General features: G+C 34.0%; 3 protein-coding genes across 6 annotated transcripts in view; 1 reads left to right on the plus strand and 2 right to left on the minus strand.

The window, feature by feature from the left end:
- Positions 1-903: 903 nt before the first annotated feature.
- LOC113394214 (uncharacterized) lies at positions 904-11,990 on the plus strand. 3 transcript variants are annotated; one of them, XM_064217361.1, is made up of 11 exons: positions 904-1,057; positions 1,215-1,896; positions 2,136-2,198; positions 3,145-3,292; positions 3,944-4,062; positions 4,480-4,716; positions 5,102-5,258; positions 8,613-8,752; positions 9,150-9,249; positions 9,411-9,500; positions 10,104-11,990. In XM_064217361.1, exons 2-11 carry the CDS (start codon positions 1,270-1,272, stop codon positions 10,412-10,414), a joined length of 1,992 nt encoding a protein of 663 aa, XP_064073431.1. In that variant the 5' UTR covers positions 904-1,057; positions 1,215-1,269; the 3' UTR covers positions 10,415-11,990. The 3 variants fall into 3 exon arrangements, with proteins under 3 accessions (XP_064073431.1, XP_064073430.1, XP_026487229.2); XM_064217360.1 differs by having other exon boundaries at positions 913-1,142; XM_026631444.2 differs by lacking the exon at positions 2,136-2,198 and having other exon boundaries at positions 915-1,142.
- An 815-nt stretch (positions 11,991-12,805) lies between these two features.
- Positions 12,806-14,022, minus strand: LOC113394222 (ATP synthase subunit d, mitochondrial). Its single transcript, XM_026631455.2, has 3 exons — positions 13,792-14,022; positions 13,392-13,610; positions 12,806-13,143 (listed from the first exon to the last, which is right to left on the minus strand). The coding sequence occupies exons 1-3, from the start codon at positions 13,908-13,910 to the stop codon at positions 12,957-12,959; spliced, it is 525 nt and encodes a 174-aa protein (XP_026487240.2). The 5' UTR covers positions 13,911-14,022; the 3' UTR covers positions 12,806-12,956.
- Positions 14,023-16,768: 2,746 nt separating this feature from the next.
- LOC113394220 (protein trapped in endoderm-1) overlaps positions 16,769-17,821 on the minus strand; it is a 46,429-nt gene continuing 45,376 nt past the window's right edge. For both annotated transcript variants that reach the window (XM_026631453.2, XM_026631451.2), the window contains exon 7: positions 16,769-17,727. In XM_026631453.2, the coding sequence (XP_026487238.2) occupies positions 17,349-17,727 (379 nt within the window). In that variant the 3' untranslated portion in view covers positions 16,769-17,348. The remainder of the gene's footprint in view (positions 17,728-17,821) is intronic.

Consider the following 17,821-nt stretch of genomic DNA (forward strand, 5'->3'; position numbering starts at 1 on the left):
TTTCTTGAGAAATTTTAGTATAAGCTTTTGCCGTTAAAAATTATGAGTTCATAAATTAATACAATAAATTAAAGATATTAAGGCTTTTTTCTGATTGTGTTGAAATATTGTCTAAACAGATTATTAGAATAAACTGAGGAAATGCACATGTATTTGTTTTATGCCTGCAGTCCTACAATATAGTCATTAAAATATCTCCAGTACAGATAACTAGATTTAAAGTCGTTGTACTCTCAATTTAATGATTCCTATTTCCTACCTGTCTCTCATTAACTCATTGTTAACGTAATTATCCCATCGAGTTGTTACCGATGTCTCGTTACGAAGTTGGTTTGCTCTTTGTCTTAATTCGTAGGACTCAAAACGACGCAATCTTGCTTCGTTTTGTAATCTTTGAATGTTTCTAGTCCAGTCTAGTACAGTCAGTCGAGGATGAGGTTTTTCAAAAACTGGGATTGATGAATACATATTAAGTATAAAATTTTCGTATCTCTGATATTATTTCCTAATGAAACTATATAAAAGGTTTAATCAATATTTTTCAGCCTCAATATCCAAACATATCGATTAAACAGAAATGAAATCCAAGATAAAATATAAATATATACATATACAACAAACTTACAATATTGTGCATTTCTATTTATAAAAATGTAATTACTAAGAAAAAAAAGGACGATATAATTAAATTGAACATTGATTAAGTTTTCTCTGACATCATTTATATCTTTAAAATAAACTTGGGGTATATAATAACTATATAACCTTGGATTAAAATAAATTTGTGATCAATAAGTACGATATTTATTTTATTTTTATCGAACCGATTAAATTAATTAAGTCGTAGACACCACCGCCAACATTTGTTGTAATTTTTTTTATAAAAAATTAGTTGCTTGACACGTAGTATTGAACGTAATGCCAACATTAAAATTATAAGTTAAAACAAAACATGGCGGCTTTCCAACGCTTTGTGATTGTATATTAAAGAAAAAGAAAGCCTTGCCGAAAACCATATATTTACAGCTTCAAATCCTGTATAAGTGGAAGATATTAGGTAAAGATTAGAAAATAAGTGAAAGAGCAACAAAATAGTTGTGCGTTAGCAAAGTATTAATTTATATTTATCAAACAGTAAACATGTAAGTCCTCAACAGATTATGCTTACTTTATTTTTAAGCTGACGTTTTTAACATTTGCTATTCTGGGAATAGGTACGACGATAGACGTGGTGGTCGTGGTGGACGCGGAGGATCTCGAGGTCGCGGTATGAGTCGAGGAGGCGTAAGTTCCCGGGGCGGGAGGTCTAGTGATAGATCCCAGGAGAGGGTGACTCGTTTCAGTGGAGGCAGCCGAGGGCGTGATCTCGGAAGGGGTGGTGGTAGAGGAGGGAGCCGTGGTGGACGCGATAGTCGTGATGATTTTCGTGGAAAATTCAAAAATGATCAACCGGGAGGCGGTCTTCGTAAAATTCGCTGGGACAATGTCCAACTCACTCCCTTCCAAAAGAACTTTTATGTGCCTCATGCGAATGTTCAAAGACGCTCATTGGCTGATGTGGAAGCGTATCGCAGTCAGCATCAGATAACAGTTAAAGGGCGTGATGTCCCTGCGCCTAGCATATTTTTCGAAGAAGGAGGTTTTCCTGACTATGCTATGAAAGAAATTCTCAAACAAGGATTTCCTAACCCAACACCGATTCAAGCTCAAGGTTGGCCAATTGCTTTATCTGGTCGAGATATGGTCGGAATTGCTCAAACAGGTTCTGGAAAGACACTAGCTTATATTTTACCAGCAATTGTGCACATAATCAATCAACCAAGACTGCTAAGAGATGAAGGTCCAATAGTTCTTGTATTGGCTCCAACAAGAGAATTGGCACAGCAGATTCAACAGGTAAACATTAATTATATCTAATATTTTAAAAAAGAATGTTTATCAATCGACTCCTAATATAGTTTCAAAACTAACAAAGTTTGCATGAGTTAATTCATAAAGCTATTTCAGCTGTGCTCATTAAATGATAAATTTCAGAAACCTTTAATGTAATAAATCCATCAGTTGATTAAATTAATTTTTTATATTCAAACACTAGTAGGAGTAAATAATTTATTTGTTTCCATTGCGCAACCAAGGCTCTGCTTTCAATGAACGGGATAACTGCAGATGTAGAAGGAAATCCAAACAACATGGAAATAGTAAATTGTTTCTATATTAATGTTACACCGTAGAATTTAGTGTATTACCATCAGGCTATGTTCGAAAACCTATTGTTAAATTGTTTATTTGCCATAGGGAATGTAGACATAGACAAATCTTTATGATGCAAGTGTTGACATTCTTGGTTCAAGGTTTCTGAACGTAACCTTTACTTTTATGAGCACTTATTTCTGTTTCATTTAAAGTATGTGTATTTAGCCTTTTATCAATGTCGAAGTTATAAAAATATTACTGTAGAAGTAAGCTTATCAATTTATTTAACCATTAGTTTAATTTATCTTTTTATTGCTGAATATATATTAATGTAATTATAAAAAATAAACTTGCAGTTGCACTCTGTAATTTGATTTAATGTGCTTTCATTAATATTATTTTAATTGATTATTTCGCAATGAGTAGATGGTAGATCAAAAATGAGTATAGACATTTATCAAGTAATTTAATTATGTAAAAAAATCCTTAAACTTATATTTATGCCACTTAGTTAACACAAACTTAGTTGGTGAAAATGACATATACACCACACACCAAAGTAAAAATTAGTACCACAAGTAAAACATTATACATACTACACTTATCTTTCGATATTGCTTCCATATCACACTAAATAATTTATATTTTATGTAATAACTACTTTTTATCGGTGGCTCGCTTCTATGCTTTATTCCAACACTAAAAGCTTATATCACTACCGGGTTAATAAACCAATCCTATGCAAAATAACACATTGATCCATCCAATAAAGATACTTGTGTCTGTGACGACATTAGGGATGTACTATTTTCTTACTCAACTATAGAAAAATTAGTTGTAAATGAACACTATATAATTTATGTCACTAGTAATGTTTAACATTGTTGATCTACTTCTACATAAAAAAAAAAAAATTATCTCAAGTTATTATTCTCCATTTAACTTTACCAGGTAGCTCAAGAGTTTGGTCAGAGTGTACAAGTTCGTAACACATGTATCTTTGGAGGGGCACCAAAAGGACCGCAGGGCAGGACTTTGGAGAGGGGCGTAGAGATAGTTATCGCTACACCTGGGAGATTGATTGATTTCTTGGAGAAAGGTATAACTTAATGCGCAATTATGGTATTTTGATACAGTATTCTGTTTGATACACTAGTAAAATAAGTAAAGTTAAAGCCTGTTAAGCCTTTTAAGGAGGCTTGGAGAATATTTCACTACACTACTCTAATGTGGGTTTCGAATTAGTATGCTCGGATTATTATTAAACTGCAAGTCTGCAGTGATCAAATTTTGTTATCGTCAATTTTGAATTGTTATACATATATATAAATCTTCTGTGTGTAACTGAATTCCTAAACAGTTGGACTGATTTCGATTGAACCCATTGACACTGCGATCGGGAAGTAAATACAATTCTTCGTTTTCCCGAAACACATTTGAAGCGTGCAGCTAGTGTTAATAAATATATATAATTTGATCCAAAGTAACCATAGAATTATTTGTTGTGGATTTTCAATCAGAAGTGAGAAGAACTGAGATTACTGTGCAGGGGAATGGTCGAAATTGAATGTGAGATTGTTACCTTATATGCAATGCTCAAACTCAAATTTTAGGTAGTTATGTTAGAGGCGAGTTCTACCCGTGAGGGGAACCCCTTGTATCTGTAATAACCAAAGTTTAAATATATTTGTTAAAGACAATATTAGTAGTTTTGTAATTTTTTTTATTAATTCATTTATTTTCACTACAGATACAACGAATCTTCGTCGCTGTACATATTTAGTATTGGATGAAGCAGACAGAATGTTGGACATGGGCTTTGAGCCACAGATCAGGAAGATTATTGAACAGATCAGACCTGATCGACAGGTATGTTACATTTTATTTTATAACTGCTCCATTAAAATTAAAAGATCAAAGAGTCACTACAAATGCATGAGCAAAACCACTAAGTTTTTGTGCTTAATTTGAACAAAACAAAATATTGAGAGGAAATTTTTTTCTGATAAAATTCTAGCACAGATGCTACCACCAGCCTTTATGGGAGCAGTATATATTAGAATGATGTCTAAAACTGAACCTCAATTGCACAGACTGAGTGAGAAATCAAAAGGCAGTAACTATTGTTTGTGCACACTAAGCCTAACACCTTTAACTTGTCAATACCGTTACCAACATTAAGTCATGGTTGCTAGGTCGAAATTAGATCTGTAGAAAGTAAAATAATGGACAATTTAATAAAATAAAGTAGTGGTACGATTTTCATAATTAATCTTAACTCTCCAGGTGCTGATGTGGTCTGCAACTTGGCCGAAGGAGGTTCAGAATTTGGCTGAAGAGTTCCTTCATGACTACATTCAGATTAACATTGGTTCGTTATCGTTGTCGGCGAATCACAATATCCTGCAGATTGTGGATGTCTGTGAGGAGTGGGAGAAGAATGAAAAACTCTTGACTTTACTTACGGAGATATCTTCGGAAGAAGAAACTAAGACAATTATCTTTGCAGAGACTAAGAGAAAGGTAAGAGATTGTGGAATTGCTACAGTTGGGTTTTTAAATGAAAATTGTTAAACAATGCTGTGTCGAATTCTTTGATAAATCAGTCTATTACTAAACGCATGTTAAACAATGTTTGTATGTAAATGTAATTTGTTAAACATTGTATGTATGTATAAAAAAAAACATATTTTTGTAAAAGCATCCGCTCACCATGTTCTTCCGCCAACCAGCAATGTTTGGTATTTTTGCGTTCCCGTTTGAAGGGTGAGTGAGCCAATGTAACCTCGGGCCCGAGACGGCACCTCGGCCCCCGGTGTCGGCGCTGGCGATGCGAGGCGCGGCTAGTCTCGCTGCCGCCGTCTACTTACGGTCGGCCCACTAACCTCAGCAAGCTCCGCCGCCGCAGGTGGACGAGATCACGAAGACCATCAACCGCTCGGGCTGGCGCGCGCTGGCCATCCACGGCGACAAGAACCAGCAGGACCGCGACTACGTGCTGCAGCAGTTCCGCCACGCGCGCTCCTCCATCCTCGTCGCCACCGACGTCGCCGCGCGCGGACTGGGTAACGCCGCCCCCACCTGCCCCCTCACCCCCCACCGCAGCACGACTCGATACTCCTCGATAGTCTCAAACTATTAAGTATTACGAAACAGATGTAGAGGAGCCTCTGGGAGGTTACCAGTAGAGAGGAATTGATATCATTGAATGACATGTATCACTGTAAATGCCCAAAACCTATCCGATGTTTGTGCCACCGCAGATGTATAAAACGTTCAAAGACAAGGTGGTGATTATTCCCGCCGAGTTAGAATTGAAAATATTGAAATATGCGCAAATTGTTATGTATACCTTGAATTGATCATAAATATGGGCTTGAATAACCGTTAGGTGTCGATAGTTGGAATTATAAACATAGGTAGAAGGCATTCAATATTATAAATAATATTTGTTATAAGCTATTTCAATTCTGTAAGCGGAAACCGTTGTAAAAGCCAAAAACGCAAAAAAAAAAAAAAATTTAACAGCAAATTTGCGAATATTTCAAATATAGATCGAAGGCATCAAACTGAAGATTAAAAATGAAACAGAAGCGAGGCTTTTTAACTGCAATCGCACAAAAGCTAAACATCCTCGCTCTGGTGCCGGGGTGTTCGAGAGGTCTAGGAGATGTCAGGAGCGTAGCTAAGGCCTTTGATACCATTGCTAAGTGATTTGTGAAATATATACTTGGGCTACACATCAGAGCCCTATTAGGGATTGTGTGCAGACCAATCGTCGTTAAGATGCCAATGAAGAAAATATTTTTCTGTGGATTGAGTATTAGAGCATGTATTTAAAAAAAAAAATAAGGCTATCTCTTATATGTAATATATACTCAACCTAAAAGCATAGAGGCCAAGGTGGTAAATAGTTAATTAATTTCCTGGTTGCATGTGTGTGGATGGAGCATTATTTCTGTTGTTTAGGTGTTGGTTGATTGGCGCGTAGGTGTATTAGAGTATTGAATTATTGTGTGCATATTCAAAAGTTATAAGAAAAGATTATTGTTTTGATTCGATAAAATATTAAATCAGCCAACTAAACGGTAATGTCACCTTTGTCTATATAAAAAATTACCAGATACCCTATAACTAGAATGTCTCTTCTCTTGAGAAAGTTTGGAACTTTTTACATCACACTGCTCCAATATTGATTTGTCAGATGTGTCTGAATTTTATCCGATACATACAGGTTTCCTCGCAATGTTTTTTCTGCAGCTATGGGCAGAGGATTAATTGTAAACAAATTAAGCTCAATGATCCAACCGCTATGGGTATAACAAAAGTGAGCTGGATCAATCCTTTCAAGCACATAAACAGCAGATTTATTTGGCTAAAAAAAGTTTAAATGGGTCCAAAAAAAACTGAAACACAACTGGGACCTACTTAAAGTAATGATAGAGAAAATTGTGTCACTTTTAAATAAAACTACGATTATTCCTGTTTTGAGCAAATATGTAGTATTTAAAAATGTCAAAAGCTATACAAGAATTAAGTTCCACAGAAAAAGTTAAATATTTTTCATTCGTTGACATAAGAAGTAAAACAAGAATGTTTTAAGTTCCAGTATTCACGATGATTTTTTTTTTTTATTATTTATATTTAATTTATGCAATTAGTATATGAAAAAATTACATGAAGTAATTAGTGAATACTGGCACGTGTATACACGAAAATGACACAGCAATGGTCCCATAATGCCATTTAGAGATGTTCTCGGGCCATGGCTATAAGTACCCTATGCCAGTTAAAGATATAAGATATAATATTAAAGTTTTTACTCGTATGTGCGCAGATTTAATATGTAAATATATATATATATATATATCATAGGGTACAACAATGTCCAGGCCTATTTAATATGAAAATTTCCATGACTGACTCGGCATTATTCTCGACTGTTTTCATTTCAGAGGCGCATGCGTGCAGAGATAAGGGCTAACTTTTCGGTGTGTTGCTGACTCCGATAGTTGATACACAATGTATAGATTGCGACAAATCACGTAATATCGATACTAAAGAGTTGACAACTCGACGACAGCCAGTTGACTGTCAGCGCACACTGTTTAGACGAGCATGCTGCCTCTATAAATGGAATTCGGGGGGGATTGTTTGATGATCTCGCTGATTTTGATGTCAAATGTTTCGGCTTTGGGGGTTGGGGTCGTCTATAAAATACGTTGACAATTAGTTAAACACCAGTGGTCCATGACTAAATTTAGTTCAGTCTGGGCATTTGGAACTTTTCAATTAATTTAAAAAAAGTTCTTGAAATTGACTATTATTAGTATGTGTATATTTCTGTTCTTTGATTCTATAAGAAAAATCTTATCTGTTCTTTTAGTAAGTACATATAGTAGAACTAGCTGTGCTATGTTGTAGCCTAAGTTACTCCTTATTACATCAGCTATCTGCCAGTGAAATAGCCGACAGACAGACAAAAATGGAAAAATATGTTAATTTGGTATATTATATGAATATTATTAATTTTAGGAAGTAGGAATGTTAAAAATGATTAATATCCTAAAAAAATCAACAAACTTATTACTTGTTTTGACTTTTCCTCTATTCCAAATTATTCAAGAATAACAGCTGAAAAGAAAGCCCATAAATAAAATTAAGATTAATTTTATCAAACTACAATTATCACAAGTTAGTTACCACATCATAGGAGATTTACCCCATTAGGAATTAAACGTATTTTATAGACTACCCAGTAAATAACTAAACATGAAACTAAAAAAAAAACCTAAGCGAGATGAAACTAGGAGCAATATTTGCTTGGTTAACTGTCATGAGAGATTTGCGAACAAAACTAAAGTGCTACGCAACCTGACAAAATGTTAGACGTAACGGATATAACGTTGAGGGATACGATATTGAAGTCAGCACACTGCTCTCGGCCTACAACACTCCGGACATATGGGCATAATACAGTTGATTTCCAGCCGTCGACGGTCCTGCGTGACGTCTAAGGTAATTATAACACTCGGTTTGGGGGAATATACCTACCTTTGTTACTATTTTATAACGCCGTCGTCGTACAGTTTGGTTCGTTAGGTTTTAATTTTACGGTCTTGCCTATAAATGTTGTCTGTCTCCTTCTTTCAAATGTCAAATCAATAGTGAGAGAAAGAGAGAGGAGAAGAGTGTTTCACTAATAACACACTTCACGACTGTTATAAGCAAGGCCGTTAAAGCGAATAACTTATTAAATATTTCCCAAATCAACGATTTTTTTAAAATGTGAAACTTTATAAAAGGCCTCTTCCCTCAAACTAGCAATAGTTTGCTTACTAGCGTGGGTATTGTGGTGAATGTTTTACATGCAAATGAAACCGTATCGTATATAAAACAAAGTGCATATTCGCGTGTAGACGTGGAGGACGTGAAGTTCGTAATAAACTACGACTACCCGAACAATTCGGAGGACTACGTGCATCGCATCGGTCGGACGGGACGCTCGCACAACACCGGCACGGCGTATACGCTGTTCACGCCGAACAACTCCGCAAAGGTGATGAAAATAATGATTTGATATAGGAATGAGTAGAAATAAACCCTACAAACCCTAAATTTACACATACCATGAGATTGGCTATATTATGCATTACAAACAGTTAATTATTAAGGTACTTTTATTTATAATACAACACTATTGTATCTACTCTCATTTTACTTTCCCGATAACAATCCAAACAAACTTTCACGAATCCATAACTACCATGGATTATAGTCAAGACCTCGACTAATAATTGTATGTAAATTCATTGTTCAAAGTGGTTTGTATTTGTCTTTATTCCTCCTGTGATTGGAATAGACTATACATAAGGTAATATGTACATCCACAATTTTGGCACAACATACATGACATTAGCACACATGACATTGACATCAATTTCTATTTCCTACAGGCAAAGGACTTGCTGTCAGTATTGCAAGAAGCTAACCAAGTGGTCAATCCCAAGTTGCTGGAGCTGGCGCAATGTGGAATGGGATTCAAGGGAAAGTATGGTAAGCCGATTTAAGTGTAGAAGTATACTTTTTGTATTTTTATCAACATCAGTCCTTTAATCTTGTTATCATCGTAATTACTGTGGAGATATCCGGATATCCGGTATAGGCTCTACCCCGGCTGTGTATAACATTATATACAATTGTGACGTCACGCGCAGGGCGCGGGCGGTTCCGCGAGCGCGACGACAGCAGCGCGCGCGGGGAGCGCGGGCGGGGGCGCGGGCGCGGCCGGTACTCGGGCGACCGAGGTGAGCCTCGGGTTGGGCCTTGTTACTCCGTAGCGAACCGATTAGTCGTATCGCCGCCCGTAACCGCCGGTAACCACCGGCAACCGCCGGCCCGAGCGCCTCGCCAGCAGCTGGCTAGCTAGTAACACGTGATGGCTCAATCACGCACGATTGGCACTGGCTAATACGATGGCCGAACAAATTGACCACTTTGTACTCAGTTTTAATTTAGTATAATCAAGTTTAATGAAAAAACCAATATTCCATGCGATTTACTACTAACTTTGCAATATAGTGCTCTACAAACAGTTATTGATTAATATATCTTTATTTATTTCCAAAAGTTCAGATAACCACTTCGCCGACATTCAAATCGACACATTTTCGAGAATCCATAATAAATACCATAGATTTCGACACACAGTATCGCGTCATTTCGATGTAAAATGATTTGTATTTGTCTTTATTCCCCTCTAGAAATAAAAACAAATAAAATTTTATTCTTTGGTATAAGTTCATTGGCTTGTGGTTTATAATTTATTTGACAAGCTATTAAAAAAATGTGACATTAAACCATTAAGTATAGTAAAGGAGTATTACTAATAAATTTTTATGATCAAACAGGGTCAAGATGGGACAGCAACTCTAACGGACAGAGTGGCTTCCAGAGTTCCGGCGGTTCGGGTTTTAGCCGAGACTACAACAGCCGACCAAATTTCGGTAGCAGGGATGGTGGTAGCTTCAATAGAGACAGAGAGGGGGGTGGTAGTTTCAGAGGCCGAGGTGGAAGAGGTGGGAGAGGAAGTAGAGGTGGACAATATGGTTCAGGATATGGACAAAATCAATCATCAGGGTTTAATCAATCTAACCAAGGGTTCAATTCAGCTCCGAACAGCTATTATAATATGTACTCACAACCACCGCCCTCTACCTAAAATATATTTAAATATAAAAATAATATTATTCACTTTATTTAGTAGAATCAAGACCTATGGGGGAATGTTTCGGTTACTATATTTTCCTGCCTCATTTTTGCGTACTTGACATGCAATAGTTTGAAATGTCAGTTTTTATTCAAATTGTTTATATTTTATTTATGTAGTTAAAATGATAAGATAGTTTTGTCCAGTAAGAATTCTAATGACGAATTAAACGTAGTTATAAATATAAACAAAAACTGTTAGATAATTGTGTGATTATGTATGAAACTGTTCAGAACCTGAATGTTGCTACAATGACATGTTAATAATGCTGGATTATTAAGTTCATTTCGATATATTTTTATCATATTTTCATGGGCTCATTAAAGTAACTTTATATTATGATGTCGTTGACTGAAATAGTTATTAGAATATATAATAATATTCATTAATATTTAGTCCAAAGAGATACATAAATATGTAACCCTGAATAGAGAACATTGTGAATTGTTATTACTTAGAAAATATATAACACGATTAAACAAGATTGTTTTTTTACATTAAGTGACATTTTAATCAAATTTGTTCAAAATATAAAATTAATTCTTATACAATATTTTTAAATGTCAAATTATATACAGCAATAATTGTCAGTTCTTTTCAAAAAACTATAAGTGTGTGATTATTAATTTCATAAAATATTTAAAAATACTAGATGCAATTCCAAGTAAATGACTTACGCCTTTCCACGACTTTAGACCAATTCGTATATATAAATACTATTATTTAAATCATTGGAACAATATACATATTTCAAGTATGGTTCTCCTGTGTTAAAGCTTAAAAGGAATCGGCTGTGCTTGGTACGAGAGTGAGACAATATATTGAAGTAATCATTTGAATGTGTTTTGATTTCATTCACTCTAATTAGGTATAATGTAATGAATGATTGGATAGAAAAGTTAGTAACATGATCACGGTAGTTTTTTTGTTTTATATATCCAAAATCTGAAATGAAAAAATATATAAGAATAAAAGTTGGTTAATTTTCTTTATAAGAATAACATGCAATAATAGTTTTCAATAATTTACACTCATTGATGCATTTATACTTGTCACTGAATAAACCATTTATGGCCTTACTATTGGACGTTGTATTATAGTGGATAAATTTCCTGTCTGTTATCAGTAATGTGATGTTTGAAAGAAGACAAAGCAATGTTTAACTATACAACCGCTGTGCAACGTTTGTTATTAAGGGGGTTCGAAGTAAAGTTTATTTTACGTTATGTACAACTTCAGGCAGGGATATTTCATAGCGATTTATAGACATAACTTAGCTCCATTGGTTTAAAATGTACTTTCAACTCCATTTCTATGTTTGCATTATGATTATACAATACATTAAAATGTACTAGACAAGAAGACTATCTATAAATTATACTGTACACAAAACGTTCTAAGAACACAGAAATATTTAAAAGATGTATTTTATTCATAAAGTGAACAGGGAAAAAAGTGTTGGGTGTAACATTCCCTTTGAACTGCAATATTACATGTGCAACTCACCAAATAAATAATGTCTTAAATATCTTGCTTTATTTAAAAATCCCTTTTGTTACTCTCGATCGTTTTTAAAAAAGATAAAAATTAAATAAATTCCCACATATACAACTAAGCACAATGTAATCCTTGTTTAACATGATCCTTATAAGTCTAAGCTAATCTATTTTATTTTAATATGAATAGAGGTAAGCAGAGTGGAAAGAAGTGTTGAGGGGGAGTTTTGAGATTAAATGAAATTTGAATTGATTAGTTACTTTAAAAAATGTGCAAAATCATGTAATTATATTTCAAGTTGTATTTGGTTTATTCAATTGCTGCCGAAAATATTTCCTCAATGCAGTTATTAGACAGTTTTAATAATGTTGTGATGTCATTCTACTTAAGATTTACTGATAGAAAATTATGTTAACTAAAATTTTTTTCGGCAACTACAAGTAGGTATATACTAAGTCTAAGTAATATTAGAAAAAGAAGATTTTTCCATCATTATAACTTGCTAAGATATAGAATGCGGTGAGAATAGCATAAAAAATTATACTTCATCTAAAAACTATTTTACATGAATAAAATCTTATATACATTGTGACAGATTGTACAGAATACAATACCATGTAATATGACACATTTTATTTGCTGATTTATCATTATTTTAGATATCTATCTAGGTGAGCTGGGAATTGGACCACCTGGTTATAAGTGTCATCACTGCCAAGGCGAGATATTGTCCCTGTTACACTGGCTCTAACATGTGTGTCTGTTCCTACCTAGCAGGGTTGCACAAAGCCTACCACCATAGTAAACAAAAGAATCATTTTTGATATTTTAAAATAAAAATAAGAGTGGAAACATATTACTTTATTCCTACATAAATTATACAGAACAATATATTATTCACTTCAGCTTAAGATGGTATACTTCACAAATAATGTTCTACATTGATCATTTTTTAATAGAACTTATTGTAAGCCCTTGATGTGTGTAGTAGCTTTATCTAGTGACCGGAATGAGCTTGTTTTTCTGGGTTAACATAGTCCAGTTGCTCTTCGGCATCATGAGGCCAGAATGTAGGCTTGTCGAGAGGAGCAATGGCAATATCAGGGTGGGCCTCTTTGAAGTCTTCCATGGTCATCTGTTCATAAGGTAAGATCGCCTTGGTCTCTTGGATCTGCTTTTCGAACCTAAACAAAATATAATTTCAATGAATACTTTAATGTTTATTTTAAATTACAAATGACATTTCATACCCCAACATAATACACTTTAATAAGCTTTTACTAAAGATATTTCTGAATTAAATACTAATCAATAGGTGTTATAACTAAAATTGCAATAATTTAATTTAAATGTGACCTGAACATTTATATAATTTTTAACATAAAAAAAACATATTTAACATTATTTTAAGCAAATATAGTTTTTAACTTACGACGCAATGTTTGCATTCGATGATTGGACAAATGCATCGATTGCTTTCTTCACATCCACCCATTGAGCGTCAACTTTAGCGGTCATGGTGTCAGCAGGGTATGGGATCTTGAGGGCTTCGTATTGCTTTTGGAAAGTGTCCACCATACCGGGAATGGGAATGGTCTGCTTGTAAAGTGCCCAGTTGATCTTAGGTAACTCAGGAGGGTTAGCCAACACCCTGGAAATATGTAATTAAAGTAATTATTAAAAACAATATTATATACATTATAAGATATAATAACCGCTATTAATAATTAAAGAATACTCAGTTATTATTAATTTTAAAGTATATATTCATGTTTTTTTTATTATTACAAAAATTGATTTTTAAATTATGTAACATTCATGTGAAAACTAACCTTCGTAGATAGCCATCGGACTTGACTTTGAAAGCAGCAAGGCTAGCTTTCTGTTCCGCTGGAACCCTTTCGGCCAGGGCGGCCCAATTTACAGAGCTCTGAGCGATCCTTTTCGACATATTTTGGCTGATTTATTCTATAAAATTGCGGACCTCGTCACTGACAACTTCAAGTAACCAAAGACAGTTTTAAATTTTGTGGTGTTGCCATGAATATCATGCTGTTAACAGTAAAGCTATGTACACATAATAAACAAAGTTAAAAGATATATGTCTTATACATATATCTATATATATGCTAAGTATAAAAAAGAGTGTAGATAATTGCAATTGGCATATAATTTTATAATACTAACCTGTATTATTTGAGAGGTGTATTTTTTACATATTTTTATTTTTAAATATGTTTGATTTCACAACTTAGATATGAATATGTATTTCCATCTGGCGAGTGGTGTGTTATTTTTACCTACTTAAATAAATATCTTTTTTAATAGTTATTCAGAAGTAAATTGTACATTTATATATCGTTTAATGATTTAACGTTAGAATCCTTGCAAGACAAGCATCCTTTGCCAAATACAACAACTGTGCTTCCAGATCCGCCTACTCAGAACATTTTTTTACAGATTAAGGATGAGGATACCTATGCCGCCATTATGTTATCCTCTAACGGGTCTGCTGGTGGCATTGATGGTATCACTCCACAACATCTTAAAGATCTTGTGAGTGTCTCGGCCGGTGACGCTGGCAGAGCCCTATTGAGTGATATAACTAATCTTTGCAATTTTATGCTATCTGGTAAGGTGATTTCATCCTTTTTACCACTTCTTTATGGTTCAAGACTTTGTGCCTTTAATAAAAAAGACGGGAGTATCCGTCCAATAGCAATCGGGACCATTTTTCGCCGTTTGGCATCTAAATTAGCATGTAGGCACATAGTTTCAACCCTAAAAACCAAATTTCAACCAATTCAACTCGGTTTTGGAAGCAGAGATGGTTGTGAAGCAGCAGTACACTCTACCCGTACCTTTCTAAAAGGAAACGAGGCTGAGGTGGTTCTGAAAGTTGATGTAAAGAATACTTTTAACTCCTTAGATAGGGCACCCTTGCTTAACGAAGTCTTCTCTAATTTACCTGAAATTTACCCTTACGTTTGGCAATGTTATAGTTCACCTTCAAAATTATTTTTTGGCGAAAATATAATTCATTCTAATGTAGGCGTTCAGCAAGGAGATCCATTGGGTCCTGCTCTTTTTAGCTTAGGTATCCATAACTGCATTTCAAATTTAAAATCTAAATTAAATATTTGGTACCTAGATGATGGAACTATAGGAGGTAAAGTTTGAAGATGTTATTGAAGATTTAGTTAAAATTAAAGAACAATTTGATAAAGTCGGTCTTAAATTGAATTTTTCAAAATGTGAATTTTTTTTACGGACAATTAAGTCCCAAAAATATTAGTTCGGCAACGGATATATTTAATAAAATTGCACCTAACATAAAAATTCCTCATAAAGATACACTTTGCCTCCTTGGTGCACCACTATTTGATGAAGGCATAGAGCCTATTCTTAATGATAAAACTAAAATTTTTTCGGACAATGTTGACAGATTGGGCATTTTAAATTCCCATATAGCTTATACCATCTTAAAACATTGCCTTTTTGTTCCAAAATTAATGTACATTCTACGCGCGAGCCCAATCTGGAAATATCCTAGTCTTACCAATCAAATGGATGCCATCCTTATTAAAACTTTAGAAAAAAATCTAAATTTATCTCTTGATGAGTATTCTTGGACTCAAGCTACACTTCCCATTCTCTTCCTCTTCCCAACAAAATAAAAATTAACTCTTTTATTTTAGGTCTATTCTCTTCTTTTATTAGGGTTCAGTTTAAGACATTCGATTTTATTATTAGAAATAAAACAACTGAACTTACCGAAATACATTTATTTAAACTTTGGTATGAATTAATCTAAATTTTATAAGTAGATAAATTACCAAAACAAATTTTAAATGCTCGCATATAATATAAATATATAAAACTATCTTATATTCAATACACAAAATAATTGCTGCCATTATTCTAATTGACTTTTAATATCAGTCTTGATGAAAAATTAAACAATATTTTTTTAATAAAAAAAAAATATAAAATTGTTTATTATTTAAAACTATACGTTACATTTTTGGTATTACTACATATAAATATGTCCCTTAATAGTAAAGTATTTATTTACGTAAATTCACTACCGGGAATGTTTCGAGGGATAAGAAATTGTAAGCGGATTTATAATGCAGCTGTAGATCATTCCACGAGTCGAGCTCCTATGAAACAATATACCCGCACCTCATTGGTCGATGACGAATGGCTTCAAACAAACGAGACCAATCCAGCATATAAATGAAATGATTTAGACAATAGTGTACCGCGCATTAACCAATGAGTGCATACGGTCAATTACCTTTGGGAGCTCGTCTCGTGGAATGGAGTTTCAAGTATTTAGCAGTACTAAAACTGACTCATTTTTGGTTGTATTTTTTTTATTTATTGCCACTAGGGGGCAAACGGCTGTCAACTTAAGGGGGTTTGTTTTTTACTTTACTCGGTAGGCCTGTTTAGTTTATTAATCTATTGGTTCGAATCAACTTGAATTAATTAATTAAATTACTTTCCAAATATTTTAAACACAACCCAAGGTTTAATTAAACTCAACCCATTAATGAGATAAAGGAAAATGCAAACTGGTAATCACAAATCAAATGCAATTATTAATTTCAATTAAATGTTATTTAAATGTTTTTGGTGACTTTTTGGTAACTCAAAGCATATAAAAAGAAATTATTTTTAGGGTTTTCTGCCTGGTTTTGATTTTTTTTACATAAGGTATATATATATTTTTTTATACAATATTAGCTTCAGAAAAAGAAGGTTCTATCTCTGCATCTCGGACACATTTTATATAATTATGAACTGGTAACATTTCAAACCTCAATATTTAGAATTGGTTGATTTTTCTTTTTATTTGTAGCTTGCTTTAGACAAAAGTACAACTAATGGTAGAGTATAAATCGGTATTAATTTAACACTTAAGAATATTATATTTTTTCACCTTAGCGTCTAAATAAATTACTTTGGTCATGTAAGTATGCTACTTTCATTTGTATTTACAATTATTAACATTTATTTACAGATAGTTAATAGATCTAAGTAAGGCTAGCGCTACACATCCGTGCAAATCTTTACAGACAGACAATTGTTCTTCTCTACTATTCGCAAGCACCTTGCAACAAAACTAGCAGCTTTGTTGAACTTTGTCAAATGTGTGACGCTTGATTAATAATTTGGTTCCTATTAAATGTGTATTTATAAAAATATTTTGTTTAATATTTTACTTTATGTAATGACAGCTGACAGTAGTAAGCTATTTGTCTATGGTGCTTATATAATATACAATTATTCTTGATTATTCAGTTCTAAGTACCATCAGACAAACAATAACCAATCAATGGTCCCATTCAATCAAATCGCAACCAGTGCGATGTAAGACAATTTATAATTTAGTCGGTTTTTCTTTTAACGGATTACGTTTATCGAGGTAATGAGGAGAATTCGAGGACTGACCGACAGTCCTGCTCCCCCATGTAGTCCTTCGTGCTACGGGATTGTTTTTGCAGAATTTTAAAAGGTTTCCATACGCAGCTCTATATTGTCTATTGGTCGCTGCGTATATAAGTGGGTTCATTACACTGGAGGCCCAAGCCAAGATAGAGGCTATGATGTGTAGCCAGGGGTAAGATATACCGTCGTCTGCTACGTTCATGATCATGAGGGGAAGGAAACAGGCGAGGAAACAAAGGAATATCGTCAACATTAGCGTTGTAAGGCGTGAGTCTTCCTCTTTCTCTTTGGCTGTTTGGCCGCTTAGTTTGCTGTAAATAAAAAAATAAAAAAGTTTTATATACGAACACTATTAAAACATCTTCAATAAATTCATGAGAAGTCTAGCTCGTCGAAATACTTTCC

This window comes from Vanessa tameamea, chromosome 16 (assembly GCF_037043105.1).
Source record: "Vanessa tameamea isolate UH-Manoa-2023 chromosome 16, ilVanTame1 primary haplotype, whole genome shotgun sequence".
Taxonomy (NCBI): Eukaryota; Metazoa; Arthropoda; class Insecta; order Lepidoptera; family Nymphalidae; genus Vanessa; species Vanessa tameamea.

What these genes read in the sequence shown, in the direction of transcription:
- LOC113394222 (XM_026631455.2), bottom strand. Translation starts at nt 13,910, where the DNA reads ATGTCGAAAAGGATCGCTCAGAGCTCTGTAAATTGGGCCGCCCTGGCC. An exon ending in TCCGATGGCTATCTACGAAG is followed by an intron (nt 13,611 to 13,791) that starts GTTAGTTTTCAC and finishes ACATATTTCCAG; the next exon opens with GGTGTTGGCTAACCCTCCTG. An exon ending in TCGAATGCAAACATTGCGTC is followed by an intron (nt 13,144 to 13,391) that starts GTAAGTTAAAAA and finishes TATTTTGTTTAG; the next exon opens with GTTCGAAAAGCAGATCCAAG.
- LOC113394214 (XM_064217360.1), top strand. An exon ending in ATCCAAACAACATGGAAATA is followed by an intron (nt 2,199 to 3,144) that starts GTAAATTGTTTC and finishes TAACTTTACCAG; the next exon opens with GTAGCTCAAGAGTTTGGTCA. An exon ending in GATTGATTTCTTGGAGAAAG is followed by an intron (nt 3,293 to 3,943) that starts GTATAACTTAAT and finishes TTTTCACTACAG; the next exon opens with ATACAACGAATCTTCGTCGC.